Source organism: Erpetoichthys calabaricus, chromosome 5 (genome assembly GCF_900747795.2).
Source record: "Erpetoichthys calabaricus chromosome 5, fErpCal1.3, whole genome shotgun sequence".
Classification (NCBI taxonomy): Eukaryota; Metazoa; Chordata; class Cladistia; order Polypteriformes; family Polypteridae; genus Erpetoichthys; species Erpetoichthys calabaricus.
Window position 1 is genome coordinate 237641005 of NC_041398.2, and position 15063 is coordinate 237656067.

The following is a 15063-nucleotide window of genomic DNA, read 5'->3' on the forward strand; positions in this document are numbered from 1 at the left end:
GCCCCCTTCTGATTTCTTATTCTTTTGCATGTTTGTCACACAAAATGTTTCTGATCATCAAGCACATTTAACCATTAGTCAAATATAACACAAGGTAAACACAAAATGCAGTTTGTAAAATGGTGGTTTTGATAATTTAGGGAGAAAAAAAAATCCAAACCTACATGGCCCTGTGTGAAAAAAGTAATTGCCCCCTGAACCTAATTACTGGTTGGGCCACCCTTAACAGCAATAACTGCAATCAAGCGTTTGCGATAACTTGCAGTGAGTCTTTTACAGCGCTCTGGAGGAATTTTGGCCCCACTCATCTTTGCAAAATTGTTGTAATCAGCTTTATTTGAGGGTTTTCTAGCATGAACCGCCTTTTTAAGGTCCATTGCCATAGCATCTCAATTGGATTTCAGGTCAGGACTTTGACTAGGCCACTCCAAAGTCTTCATTTTGTTTTTCTTCAGCCCATTCAGAGGTGGATTTGCTGGTGTGTTTTGGGTCATTGTCCTGTTGCAGCACCCAAGATCGCTTCAGCTTGAGTTGACGAACAGATGGCCGGACATTCTCCTTCAGGATTTTTTGGTAGACAGTAGAATTCATGGTTCCATCTATCACAGCAAGCCTTCCAGGTCCTGAAGCAGCAAAACAACCCCAGACCATCACACTACCACCACCATATTTTACTGTTGGTATGATGTTCTTTTTTCTGAAATGTTGTGTTCCTTATACGCCAGATGTAATGGGACATTTGCTTTCCAAAAAGTTCAACTTTTGACTCATCAGTCCACAAAGGTATTTTCCCAAAAGTCTTGGCAATCATTGAGATGTTTCTTAGCAAAATTGAGACGAGCCCTAATGTTCTTTTTGCTTAACAGTGGTTTGCGTCTTGGAAATCTGCCATGCAGGCCGTTTTTGCCCAGTCTCTTTCTTATGGTGGAGTCGTGAACACTGACCTTAATTGAGGCAAGTGAGGCCTGCAGTTCTTTTAGACGTTGTCCTGGGGTCTTTTGTGACCTCTTGGATGAGTCGCCTCTGCGCTCTTGGGTAATTTTGGACGGCCGGCCACTCCTGGGAAGGTTCACCACTGTTCCATGTTTTTTGCCATTTGTGGATAATGGCTCTCACTGTGGTTCGCTGGAGTCCCAAAGCTTTAGAAATGGCTTTATAATCTTTACCAGACTGATAGATCTCAATTACTTCTGTTCTCATTTGTTCCTGAATTCCTTTGGATCTTGGCATGATGTCTAGCTTTTGAGGTGCTTTTTGGTCTACTTCTCTGTGTCAGGCAGCTCCTATTTAAGTGATTTCTTGATTGAAACAGGTGTGGCAGTAATCAGGCCTGGGGGTGGCTACGGAAATTGAACTAAGGTGTGATACACCACAGTTAGGTTATTTTATAACAAGGGGGCAATTACTTTTTCACACAGGGCCATGTAGGTTTGGATTTTTTTTTCTCCCTAAATAATAAAAACCATCATTTAAAAACGCATTTTGTGTTTACTTGTGTTATATTTGACTAATGCTTAAATGTGTTTTGATGATCAGAAACATTTTGTGTGACAAACATGCAAAAGAATAAGAAATCAGGAAGGGGGCAAATAGTTTTTCACACCACTGTATATATACTGATTTTCCCACTTGAATGACAAAATACTTGGCATCAAGCTGGTCTTTTTTGAGTGACATATTACAGGTATGTCAATTAGCTTAGCACTAAGATGCAAGACACTGGCAATGCGGTTTATGAACTCTGTGCAGCTGTAATTGCTTCATAGATGCCTTTATAAAAGTGATTTTTGCAGTTTAACTTATAATCCCAATTCCAATGAAGTTGGGATGTTGTGTAAAAAGTAAATAAAATTCAAAATGAGTGAAGATTTGCAAAAGAACAATAAAGTTTATCAGTTTGAACATTCAATATCTTGTCTTTGTAGTGTATTCAATTGAATATAGGTTGAAAGGATTTGAAAATCATTGTATTCTGTTTTTATTTACGTTTTACAACACGTCCCAACTTCATTGGAATTGGGGTTGTATATACAGTATATGTAGTATACACCCACCGGCCACTTTGTTAGGTACACCTTGCTTGTACTGTGTTAGACCCAATTTTGCCATCTGATGAGCCATAATTCTTTGTTGCATGGATTAAACTAAGTGCTGGAAACTTTCCTCAGGGATTGTGGTCCATACTGACTTAATAGCCTCATGCAGTTTGCCGCAGATTTGTGGGTTGTAAATCCATGATGCGAATCCTCCTATTCCACCACATTCCAAAGGTGCTCTATTGGATTGAGATCTGGTGACTGTGGAGACCATTTGAGTACAGTGAACTCATTGTCATGTTCATGAAGCCAGTTTGAGATAATTTAAGCTTTGTGACATGGCACCATTGTCCTAATAGAAGGACCCATCAGAAAATGGGGGACACTGCGGTCATAAATGGTCTGCAGGAATACTCAGGTAGGCTGTGGTATTTAAACAATGCTCAGTGGTACGAAGGGGCTCTAAGTGTGAGAATGAAATATCCCCCACATCATTACACCACCACCACCAGCAACCTGAACCATTGTTGCAAGGCAGAATGGATCCATGCTTTCATGTTGTTGCTATATCTTGCCTGAAGAGGGGGCCTGAGTTGCCTCGAAAGCTTGCATATTGTAATCTTTTTAGTTAGCCAATAAAAGGGGTAATTTTGCTTGACTTTTCACTATGTTGTTGCTAACAAATTCTGATGCCACCATCCAAATGTTGCAGCAGAAATCGAGACTCATCAGAATTTTTCCCACGTTTTTCCAAGTTTGGCGAATCTGTGCGAATTGTAGCCTCAGTTGCCTGTTCTTAGTTGACAGGAGTGGCACTCAGCCTAATCTCCTACTGCTGTAGCCCATCTGCTTCAAGGTTTGCCGTGCTGTGTGCACAGTGATGCTCTTCTGCACACCTCAATTGTAACGAGTAGTTATTTCAGATTCCGATTGACTTTCTATCAGGTCAGACCAGCCTGGCCATTCTCCTCTGACCTCTGGCACCAACAAAGCATTTCCGGCCAGAGAACTGCCACTCACTGGATATTTTCCCTTTTTCGGACCATTGTGTGGACTATTCTTCCTTACAGAACTACTCCAGTTTATCCATATTCTTAGAATTTCAAAACTAGACTTCATGTTATTTTAGAAGAATTGCAGTAAGTGGATAGGACTGTTGAGCTTTATTGGGCTGAATGGCCTATTCGTCATCTAGATTGTTCTAATGTTCAAGATGCGAACAGGCCATTCAGGTGACGTGTTGTGCAATTCAGAAATGCTCTTCTTTCTGCACATCTCGGTTGTAACAAGTGGTTATTTGAGTTACTGTTGCCTTTCTATCAGCTTGAACCAATCTGGCCAATTTAGTGTCACCAGCCTACCTACCCTGTATGTCTTTGAACTGTTGGAGGAAAACTGAATACCCGGAGGAAACACATACTGGTACGGGGAGAATATGCAAACTCCACACTGGGAGGACACGGACTCTTGTCTATTTTACTGCGCACTGCACCACCGTGCCATGCAAGCTAATGAAGTAAATGATTAAATATACACATACACGTTGGTCTAAACACACACCAGAATGATTATAAAGAAAGAAATTAGTTTTTTTTTCTGACAGTCACAGTGAGGCATTATACAGATGTATTTTCCATATTTTATCAATTTAAATGACTTTAATTTCCATCTGTCCATGTATTTTCTGGGCCCGCTTTTTCTTACTTGTACTCACACAACTGCACAAGGCCAATTTAAGTTCACAATTAATCTCTGCTGTACATCTTTGAGGTGTGGCAGGAAAGCAGAGTATCCAATAAAAAGCTGTGCAGAAAGGGAGAACATGCAAACTCTCCACAGACAGCGGCCAAGGTAGGGTTTGATCCTACAGTATATGAAGTATGAGGCAACAGCACTAAACACGTACTAGTGAATATTGTGAAAACCGTCAGTATTCGAACAAAGGTTATGTGTTAACGTGTAATGATACATTTCATTGTGTTTATTTCATTGCAATTTATTAAATCACAAACAGTGTACAGCACAGTAAACTGACTATAAAATTTGCTAACTTTATCTGTATATAAATACTGGTTTTTAACTGTCAATTAAATCTGTGCATCTTAACTGTAGCTTAATCTTCTATGGTGCTATTAATGCTATACAGATTTCTGGTTTACTGACCACTTCTTGTACTCTTCAAATTGTCTTCTTTTTACATGTGTTTTATATTAAGCTAACACTTGTGCCATGACATTATTAGTAATCCTCATAATAAAGCCTGAGATAAAATGTAATTTTTTAAATATTTAAAAACATGTCATACACCCTTATTAGAAACATCTAAAAATAGCAGTAGAATTACTGGTTTTCTAGAGATTATTACAGTCAGATTTGAAGGTAAGTTTAGGTTATGATGCTAGAAGGATCACGGCCATCTGTGCTCTGTCTGATGTGAACTGATAAATAGAAGGCTTTTCCAGACACCACAATCAGTGAAACATATGTTATTTTAAATTTTTAACCACAAATATATGTTTTTGTATGTGGCTTTTGCTGTAGAGCATAACTAAGGATGGCTTCTTTTCTTAGAGCAAAAAATTTAAACTTTTTTTTTTTTAATCTACAATCACTTTTTTTAGAGCATACCGTACAGCACACACAGTTAACAAATGTACTTAATGTTTTTTGTCTGTCCCTTTCAATTTGACCAAAACCAGGTGTTGTCTCAATATGTACTGTAATTTGATGAGTCCAACAAATCACTTAATTGTAAGGTTAAGTTTGAAATGTAAAGTCAAGTTTTAAAGAAAGTTTAAAACAAATTTAAAATGCTTACTCATTATGCCTTGTAAAACTAAATTAAATTGATATACAAATGCTTGTGTGGCACTTTTGCCATCGGAGAAGCTATGGTTTGTTTCAAATTTCAGCAGCGACAAGCAGTGAGTTTCTGTTTCCACATGCATTGGTTTTTCATTGTTTGCTTCTCAGGAGAAGCCCCCATGATGTGTACCTTGGTAGCCTAATTTTAGCAGATGGTACTGTGGCCGATGAAAATGTTTTCTGCTCATATTTTTGAAGAACAGATGGGATGAGGAATTTTAAAGATTTATTTAGGCTGTGCAGATACTGTATATAGGAGTAGAGAAACATACACTTATTCAAGTTCAATTTGTATTTTTTAATTATTCAACTTTGTCACCTAGCAGTCTTTTTTTAATAGCACTGTGCATCTGAGAAGTTAGCGATTTAAAAAGAATGAAGCGAAACCTAGAAAATTTGTGATGTTTCATTTTTGTTATTCACTGGTGTTTCCTTTTTATTAATTATTTAATGTCATGGGGCAGATAGATAGATAGATAGATAGATAGATAGATAGATAGATAGATAGATAGATAGATAGATAGATTAGATAGATAGATAGATAGATAGATAGATAGATAGATAGATAGATAGATTGATAGATAGATAGATAGATAGATAGAATAGATAGATAGATAGATAGATAGATAGATAGATAGATAGATAGATAGATAGATAGATAGATAGATAGCACAAGGCACGAACAAACCCTGGACAGGGCAACAGTCCACTATATAAACAAACTAATAAATCAATATACACAAACCAGAATGACTATAAAGCAAGAAAATTTTAAAGAAAGAAAACTTCTGACTTAGCGGTTACAGTCACAGTGAGACGATTTATGCAGACGTATTGCTGTTGGTAGGATGGAGCCAGCCAGTCTTGTTTCTTGACACACTTCAGCTGAATAATTAGTTGTCTGAAAGTCCTCAGTGTTTAGTTTGTCAGAGAGAGGGATGTGCAGCACCGATCATTATGGCACTCGGTTTTGTTTTAATTCTCCCCTTTGCTATGACCTCCAGGGGGTCCAAAGTACGTCTTAAACTGAGCCAGCCCTTTTTAATTAGCTTGTTGTTTTGGTGGGCCTCTCTTGATATGATGTTACCAGCCTAGTTCATCACAGTTGTAGCAAATCTCACTGGCCATCACAAAGTTGTAGGTGATATTAATTATGTCACTTCCTACATTAAAAGAAACATAATCTCCTAAAGAAGAAGAGCCTGCTCTGTCCTTTCTTCTCTAGTTTCTCTGTGTTCCAAGACCAGTCCAGCCTGTTATCATTGTGAACCCCCAAGTACTTGTGGGAGTGGACCACCTCTACATTTACTCCTTGAACAGTTCCGTGGTTTTGCTGATGTTAAGATGCAGACAGTTCCCTTTGCACCAAGAAACACCTGAACTCCTCTCCTCTTTCTCATCTCTCTTATCAATACACCCATTACACTGTTATGCAGTGTCTTGAGAAAACTTCTTTCATGGTAGAACGGCATTAGTTCTAAATATATTTTATATAACAAAGGTGGCATCACAATTTAATTAGTAGTCCATAAATATCCACACTGCAAAAAAATTAAATCTAAGCAAGTGAAAAGTACTTATATCATCACATTAAATCTTGTTTTCCTTATTGTAAGAATCATCGACTTATGAAAAATATTTTATTAGTTATTTCGCTTAATTTAAGAAATCTTGTCAAGTAAATTTTGCTTACCCCCATTGGCAGATTTTTTTGCTAAATAAAAGCAAAACAACTTCTAGTTAAAATTTATTTTGCCTAGTTTATGCATATATATTTTTTGTCGTAAAAAATTAATGATGAAGTGTTGTTGCACCAAATGTTTTCAGTGGGTGACAGGCCTAGATATCAGGCAGGCCATTTTAGCACCTGAACTTTTGCTGTGGCGCCATGCTGTTGTGATACGTGCAGAACGAATTTTGGCATTGTGTTGCTGAGATAAGCAAGAACTTCCATGAAAAAGACATCATCTGGATGGCAGCGTATGTTGTTCCTGTACCTGTGTATATCATTCAGCATTGATGCTGCCTTCCCAGATGTGTAAGCTATCCATGTCATGTGCACTGATGGATTGTGTTTATATAATAGCATGCAAAAGCATTGTCCCCTTTGATTTTTGGAAGTTATCCTAATTTTCTGCATGACAGAAGATTTGTTTACATATTTATCCATTATTTTTAATGTGCGTGTTATGCTGTAACAATACATTTCCAAAGTCAAAATAAACAATATTTAACTGAAGGACTAAACTATTTTTGTATATGTGTTTAATCTGTAGATTTCAATTTATAAATTAGCATTAGATTGTATCTTTTGCTTGTAGAAAGTGCATACTCTATTTTTCACATTGGTCATTAAATATATGTTCTACTGTATATGGTACGTTAACTTTATATTGTGGTTAAGGATCTAAACCTATATTAAACTAAAAAAACACCAAAATAGTTTTAGCATTGATACCTTAAAAATGATGTAGTTTGGCAATACTAGATTATTGTTTTGTTTTAGGCCGACATCTAAGTAGTAATAGACCATTTAATATCATCATAAGATGCAGTTCAATATTAATGGAACTATGTCAATAATTAAAATTGTTTCTTTTCTCTGTTTAATTTTGCAGGTGTAGTGTATTTGAAATCTACTTTAAACCACCTTGGATCAACTATTTTGAAAGTATCTGTGACAGCACAGGATGGAGGTGGCCTGAATTCTTTGCTCAATGCCGTTATTACAATGAACATCTTGCAAAGTTCTGTTGTTCCTGCAGTATTTGAGAGAACAAAGTATTTATTTGCTGTTCCTGAAAATGCCAAGATTGGAACACCAGTGGGAACAGTTCAGGCAACTAACCCATCAAGTAAGTAGTAAGTAATAAGTGCAAACTATCAGATAAATGTTACTAAAGTTTAATCGTATATATTGCATTTGCCAGTGCCTTTATTATACAGGATCATTAATTTTTCTAATTGGTTAAGATTCCCATGATTGGCAAAATGTTAAAGTTCAGGCCATTGGAAATGAGCAAAAACCTTTTTTAAGGGTTTACAGAGAGATGGGACTGAAATTGTTGAGGAGCAGAGCTGTGGAAAGACTTGTAGGTCAAGAGAAGATTTTTAAACAAGATAATATTTTAGCTAGAAGCCGGTAGAGAAGATAAACCTAAAGGGGTGCAATGGGTGAAACAAGGATGGACTTGCAGTCAGTCCACGGTTCACTACTTCATCATGCCGGTTTTAGCAAGGATAGAATTCAGCTCCTGAATTGAAAAAAGAGGTGTAAGAAGCAGAGAGCTGAACAAATAACACACATTTCTTTGAAATACAATGTTAAATAACATTCTTTTGACTTCTTAATTTAATTAAATGACATTACAAATTTGTGGTAGATTACAAAGATTGTGTTTGTGTGTGTATTGTGTGTGTGAATCACAACAAATTCTGTTAGTACAAATATTACCTGTACCTTTTTGTTTCTGTTGAATTCTTCAAAACCTTAATTCTTCTGCATTTACTACTGTATACACAGACTTACATTTTCACTAAAAAGGACCAAAGAAAATTAGTGATTAAAGCAAATTCACATAACAAAGCTGTTTCTATTAAAGACAGCTTTTCTCTTTAATTTTTCTATGTTGTGTTCTTATTCCTAAAACCTTGCTCATACTTCTGAATGTCAAGTGTTTTCTGACTAATGCTGTTTCAGTTCATTTATAATAAGTTGCAATAAATTTGATGGCCAGTGCAGTTTTCTACACTGTGGTGTGCTGGGCTAGTAACATCACTTCAAGAGTAGCCCACTTAATCAGCAAGCTGGTGTAAAGGACAGAATCAGTTAGAAGACACACTCTGGACCCCCTGGAGGTAGTAGTGAAGGAAAGAACGATAACACAACTAAGTGTCATTATGAACAATGCTAAACATCCTCTCTGTGACACACCTGAGGACTTTCAGGGAAGAAATTATTCAACAGAGGTGTGGCAAGAATCGTAACGGGGGCGCCTTTATACCAACAGCAGTACACCTGCATAATGTCTCACTGGGATTGGGGCTGCCGAGGCTAAGGTTTTCTTTCTTTTTAATTTTCTAGCTTTTTAGTCAATATTGTGTGTGTTCAGACCAAACTGTGTGTATATGTATGTATGTACAGTATGTATGTATGTATGTATGTATGTATGTATGTATGTATGTATGTATGTATGTATTTATTTATTTATCCATTCATCTACCAATTTATGTACTAATTTCTTTAAAAAGGTTCTGTTAAAAGCTAAATTTCCCCCTTGGGACAAATAAAGATCTATCTATCTATCTATCTATCTATCTATCTATCTATCTATCTATCTATCTATCTATCTATCTATCTATCTATCTATCTATCTATCTATCTATCTATCTATCTAATGAAGAAGTCTGAATATTTATTACATTTTGGATATTATAGTAAGAAATTTGGTCAGAACCAGGATTGCAAGCAGGTGGCATGGAACAGGGGGCAGGGCCAATCTAGAAGAAACACATAAAGGCAATAGCAGCAAGTCAAAAGTGTCTCAACATGGTCACTGCCAGGTTATACTATACATTATGTGAGTGTATCTTACGCCAATGTGGCTACAAGAAAGAGCATCAACTTTACAGAAAGGTAAAGGGAAGAATAACAGTGGTATCAAAACCTTCATATTGATAAAGGTCACATAGTTCCAGAAGCAGGTCTTTGGGACCATGCCAGCCTTATGAGAGAACAGAGGGCATGGATTCTGCCTTGGAATCCATAGGCATGCAGGGACACCAACAGCTACAGTATCTAGCCTTGTGTTCCTGTTGCAGTTTTGAAGTTACCCCAGGAAGGGGTTTAAAACCTCTCCAGGTCATAATCTCAAGTAATATGGACTGTGGAAAAAAGTTTGTGGCAACTGCTTATTTAGTAGAAAGAATAAATGATAAGAGAGAGAAAGAAAGAGAAGGAAGGTAAATAGGAGTGCAAAGCAGTGGTAGGCAAGACACACACTTTGTGGTGGGTGACACACTTCACAAGGCAGGCAAACAGTACATAAAAAATATCACTTAGAACAAAATTTCTGTGTAGAATTTGTATTCTGTAAAATTAAAGAATTAATGAAGGGACTTGAGACATTTGCAAGGGACTTGTTACATGATTATTCCATTTGGGCAATTTGTTCATTATAATTTATTTAGAATGCATTGTCGGAAAATAAAATCTTCAACTTGGAACCAGAGACACTGAAGAAATGTAGAAAATGATATATGGATGTGAAAAAAAGAATTGATTAATTGGTGTTGATCGGTTTATTAATTGTCAGTTTTGCCTTTTGCTGGTAATTACTTAAACAATTAGATAAGACTTCAACTTTATTTTCCTTACCTTTCTCTGTAGGAGTGGGTTCTCAGCCATTAGACTTGTATCCAGGAAACTAAAGCACACTCATTTTAAGAAACAAAAAATATAATTTATTGATAAACATAGGATTATTGAAGTATGATAACTGAATTTATATTGACATAGAAGGCAGGGCACAAAACAGGCGTGACTTAAAAACATAGAACACAGAAGAGGCTGGCTGTTTACAGGCCATTTAGAATTCCAATTTATCTTGTTACAGAGTCTTCAAGAATATTGTCCAGTGCTGTGTGGGGTTGTTTGCTGTTGCTCTCGGTTCAAGTGGAGGAATCTTCTTGCATTGCAGTGCACTCTTTCTCTTTGCTAATGTGGTCCTTTGTTTGTGGTGTGATGTGGTGTGATGCTGCCTTCCTCAACTTGCTGTTAGGTATTTCCCACTGCAGGTTCATTGGGGAAAGCCTTACTCTCACGGTGGCGCAGTGGGTAGCGCTGCTGCCTCGCAGTTAGGAGATCTGGGGACCTGGGTTCGCTTCCCAGGTCCTCCCTGCGTGGAGTTTGCATGTTCTCCCCGTGTCTGCGTGGGTTTCCTCCGGGCGCTCCGGTTTCCTCCCACAGTCCAAAGACATGCAGGTTAGGTGGATTGGCGATTCTAAATTGGCCCTAGTGTGTGCTTGGTGTGTGGGTGTGTTTGTGTGTGTCCTGCGGTGGGTTGGCACCTTGCCCGGGATTGGTTCCTGCCTTGTGCCCTGTGTTGGCTGGGATTGGCTCCAGCAGACCCCCGTGACCCTGTGTTTGGATTCAGCGGGTTGGAAAATGGATGGATGGAAGCCTTACTCTTTCTGGACCAAGAGTGTAGGTGCTCAAGTTCCCTTCTTGAAGTAATGCTGCCTTTTAGTCTTTTGAGACAGGGCTCAGTCACTGGAACAGCGCTCGCTTGGCTTAGTCAAGTGGATCTTAGAGTTACTTCAGAGCATCCAGTTTCATGGCTCTAAGTAGAGTAGTTTCCAGGCCGAAGAAAGTTTGTGAGCTCTTTGCTCTGCAGAGTGGGGTTAGCTTCTCACCCCAAAGGGGGCAGATAATCAGGTTTCTGCTTACAAAGTGAACAGATTGTCAGCATAAACTCCCCAAAGAGAGTGCATTGTTTGCTTTTTGGTTCCCAACAGAGAACACATCGGTGAATGCAGCTAATTTTGAAGGAAGGTGTAACCTCTGATGGTTGGATCAGGGTCACTACTAGTTACAGAATCAGTGCCTACTTATATTTTGTCCATTACATCCAGGCCGGCTCAGTTCGTAGTCGCAAGCCTAAGATGAATTCCATTTAGGTGTCTTTTTGTCTGAAGGAGCCTCTGCAGATATGTCCACTCAACTTTGAATTACACCTCTGTTATTAGATGAAGTACAGAGCTGACCAAGGTGTTGTTATGAGCTGCAGCCTTCAACCATTTACTCAGGAATGCAAGTGGGAGATGTAGCTGGATTTCTGCATCCCTGTGAAATCTCCCGTCTTAACAGGCCTTGTGTGCCACTACACACCTCGCCAAATGGAAAGGCCCACTTTGTCCTTCAGCCTCGCACATAATAAAAAATATAATGGAAGAACTGGTTGCACTACACTTATATATCAACTTGAAAATATGCAATTCCTTGACCTTTGATTTGTTGAATTTCTTACAGTACCATGGTATAGTGTGACAGCAGCTTTTCTGCACTCTGACTAAAAAATTAAAGTAACATTTTGCTATTGAAGAGCATTTATGTTTAATACCGGTCCAGTTTAGCAAACTTAGAAAATTTGCCATTGTGTCCTGTGAGTGTTTCAGAAAATGAATGGACGTCTCAGAGGCTGATTCCTTGCCTGGACAAGATGTCATAAGAAAAGAAAACGAAAAGGAACAGGCTCTCTTACCTGATGGATACTAGAATCCTTACCTGGCAGGACGGCCAGCAGGACGGGAGGATCAGGAGAGACACCAAAATCTGGGTACTGTGTTCCCTGACATGCTTAGAGGGCATTGTCCCTGGGATTGAGGTCCCCTTTGGATACCCACAGGGCATCAGCGGAATTTGAGTTCTGGAACACAGCGCTGTTTTATTCAGTGGTTGCCACCAGAGGGCACTGCAGGGGAATATGGCCCCTACTTTGGGGTGAGTCCCGGAATTGCTTCCTGCAGACCTTGTCCATCATCTTAACTGGCATACAGAGTTGGGAGGAAGTGGATGAGGCTTGATGGACCGAGTATGAAGAAACAGGATTGTTTACTGAGCTGTTTACTTTGGTTGTTCTTATTTTGATCTGTGGAGATAATGTTTATTAATAAAAAAGGAACTGTATTTAAACACATGATAGGTTTGGGGTGTGATTGTGTCCCAGGGTTTGGGGCTCAATGGTGCCTCCAACTGGTTACAGTCCATACTCTTGAAAGTACTGGTTCTTTATGGCACTCTATAGTTTCTTTACTGGGTTGTGTGGTTCCTCATAGAGTTATTGCACAACATAGCACCATTTCATTAATTTGCATATGAAGTTGTGCTTTTTGCTTCGAAAAAATTTCTAATATGTTGAAAAGATAATCTTTCATGTGTAGTAAGCTACCTATCAGGGCACTAATATATCAGGAAAATTTGGATTTAACCTACTGTATGTGTTACTGTACATATATAATAATAATAAATTTTATAATAATTTTTTGCATTTATATAGCGCTTTTCTCACTACTCAAAGCGGCTCAGCAATTGCAGGTTAAGGCCTTGCTTAAGGGCCCAACAGAGCAGAGTCCCTAATGGCATTGACGGGGATTCGAACCGGGCAACCTTCCGATTGCCAGTGCAGATCTCTAGCCTCAGAGCCACCACTCCGCCCTATGCATATGCATAAAGACATACTGTATGCCTGTTACAGGTCTAAATAAATAAAGGTTCTTACTGGAACCTTCATGTGGATGGGTCTTTTGTTTGGTTCCCTTATGGCATCTCTCTGAAGAACCACTCTGGTACCTTTATGCTTAAGAGTGTAGACACGTGTGTGTGTGTATCCTGTAATGGATGACTGGTTTTACATTACTGTCAGGTTTTTGGTTTCCTGTAGCTAACTGAGGGTCTCTTTGACGTAATATTGGGTGAGGGCAGGTAGGTAAAAAAGTGAATGCAATCACAGTGAGTAATTAACAATGTAGTGTTATGAAGATCAAAGCATTTGCAGTTTACAAAGCATATTTCAATGAAGAAATTCTCAAATCTTTTTAAAAATATTGCTTTTATCCATCTAAAATGTATTGGAAAAAATTCCAGTGTAATTTAAAATTTTCCCAATGGTTTACGTATTCTATTATTCTCAAAGCAGATTTCTAATATCTGATGCAGATAGATGGTGATTGGTTCATCTCCTCCATTGCCCCTCAACAGTAAAAAAATTAAACTGCCATTATAGTTGTCTTGTTCTAACAACAGAAGATTGGAAAAAAAAGTTTGTATGCACTTGACAAATTCACAGTTTTCTTTATACTGATCTGCCAGCTGGCACTTTGTCTTCATTGGCACGTTTCTGTTTTTACGTTTTGTATTTGTTTTTGACTGCATTTCCACATATTGTTGGTGTTTTCATCACTTACATCCGCTTTTTCACTTTGCATTCTGTGCATCTTTATTTGTGTTTGTGCTCCTACCTTCCAAATGTCAATGGTGTACCTTGTTTATATTATCACTCTTGAAAAGCCTCACAACAATTTAACTAATTTATTTCATTCCGTTATTTGAGGTGATAATGACTGGGTGTAATTTAATTGGTTCCTAACAGAAATTAAGGTTGGCTTATTTAAAAGAGTAAAGACAATTTGCCATCTTAAGGTTGATACTGTTGCTCTTGTATATCTGTTGTTTTGGAGCCATTAGCTTAGCCCCCCTGGAGTGCTAGACAGTCATACCAGGTTGCATGACTGCTTAGAGGATTAATTTAATATGCTGGGAATAACAAGGAAATATGTAAAACCTGAATTTATTTTCTAATCTATAAGTTTCAAGTTACAGTGGCCAAAACATGGATAGACCTCAAAGTTCAATAGACTATTTGATTCTGAGAAGTATTTCTTTTTTAAGAACCAGTTTCCTAGTTAATAAACATTTTAAAAAACTACTGTTTATATTTAAAAATGTTTAATTAACTGTCAGTTTAACCACTTCCTGGTAACCTTTATCAAAGAAATCATTGAAATGTCATCCAGTGAAATGTTTTGTGTTCTTGTAAAAAACAACAAAAAAAAAATTTTAATAGCTATTATGTGGGGTTTAATCTTACCATAGATTACGTCAAGCAGATGACTGTATGCGAGGTAACAGCTTAATAATCTGCAGGTAAATGCTGTCTGTGAGTGTGGTAGCATGGATAATGTGTTCTGGTAGGCAAAGATAATGTTTGTTACTTTGATATTTCAGGTCTAAGATATTTTTTTTTTCATTTCTTTTGACAAATGCTCAGTATGGATGGGAGTATTGAACATGGGAAATTTTAACCACTTGCTGGAGGGTCTTGTGGTCTAGCACAGTGCAGTTTCTACACGATAATGTGATGTGTCTAGGCAGTGTTTTGTTAAGAAACCAAGTAAAATCTTCAGTGATGAGCATGCATCGGGCAGCAATTTTAATGAAGAAGCTCCCAGAATGTCTTTTACAAATTGATTTGTTGACATTGTACATATGCAGTGACTTAATAAAACCTGCCTCTGTTCCACCTGTATAAGTTATGTAAGGCAAGTTAGAAGTGTAACAAGATTCAAGAGCAGAGTGTGTGGTAAGTATGTGCCAACATCTGTC

The 15063-nt window shown here is 37.9% G+C and overlaps 1 protein-coding gene across 1 annotated transcript in view; it reads left to right on the top strand.

The window, feature by feature from the left end:
• The window catches only part of dchs2 (dachsous cadherin-related 2), a 138310-nt gene that overhangs the window by 38585 nt on the left and 84662 nt on the right, over positions 1-15063 (top strand). The window contains exon 4 of the mRNA XM_051928094.1: positions 7520-7756. Within this exon, the coding sequence (XP_051784054.1) occupies positions 7520-7756 (237 nt within the window). The remainder of the gene's footprint in view (positions 1-7519; positions 7757-15063) is intronic.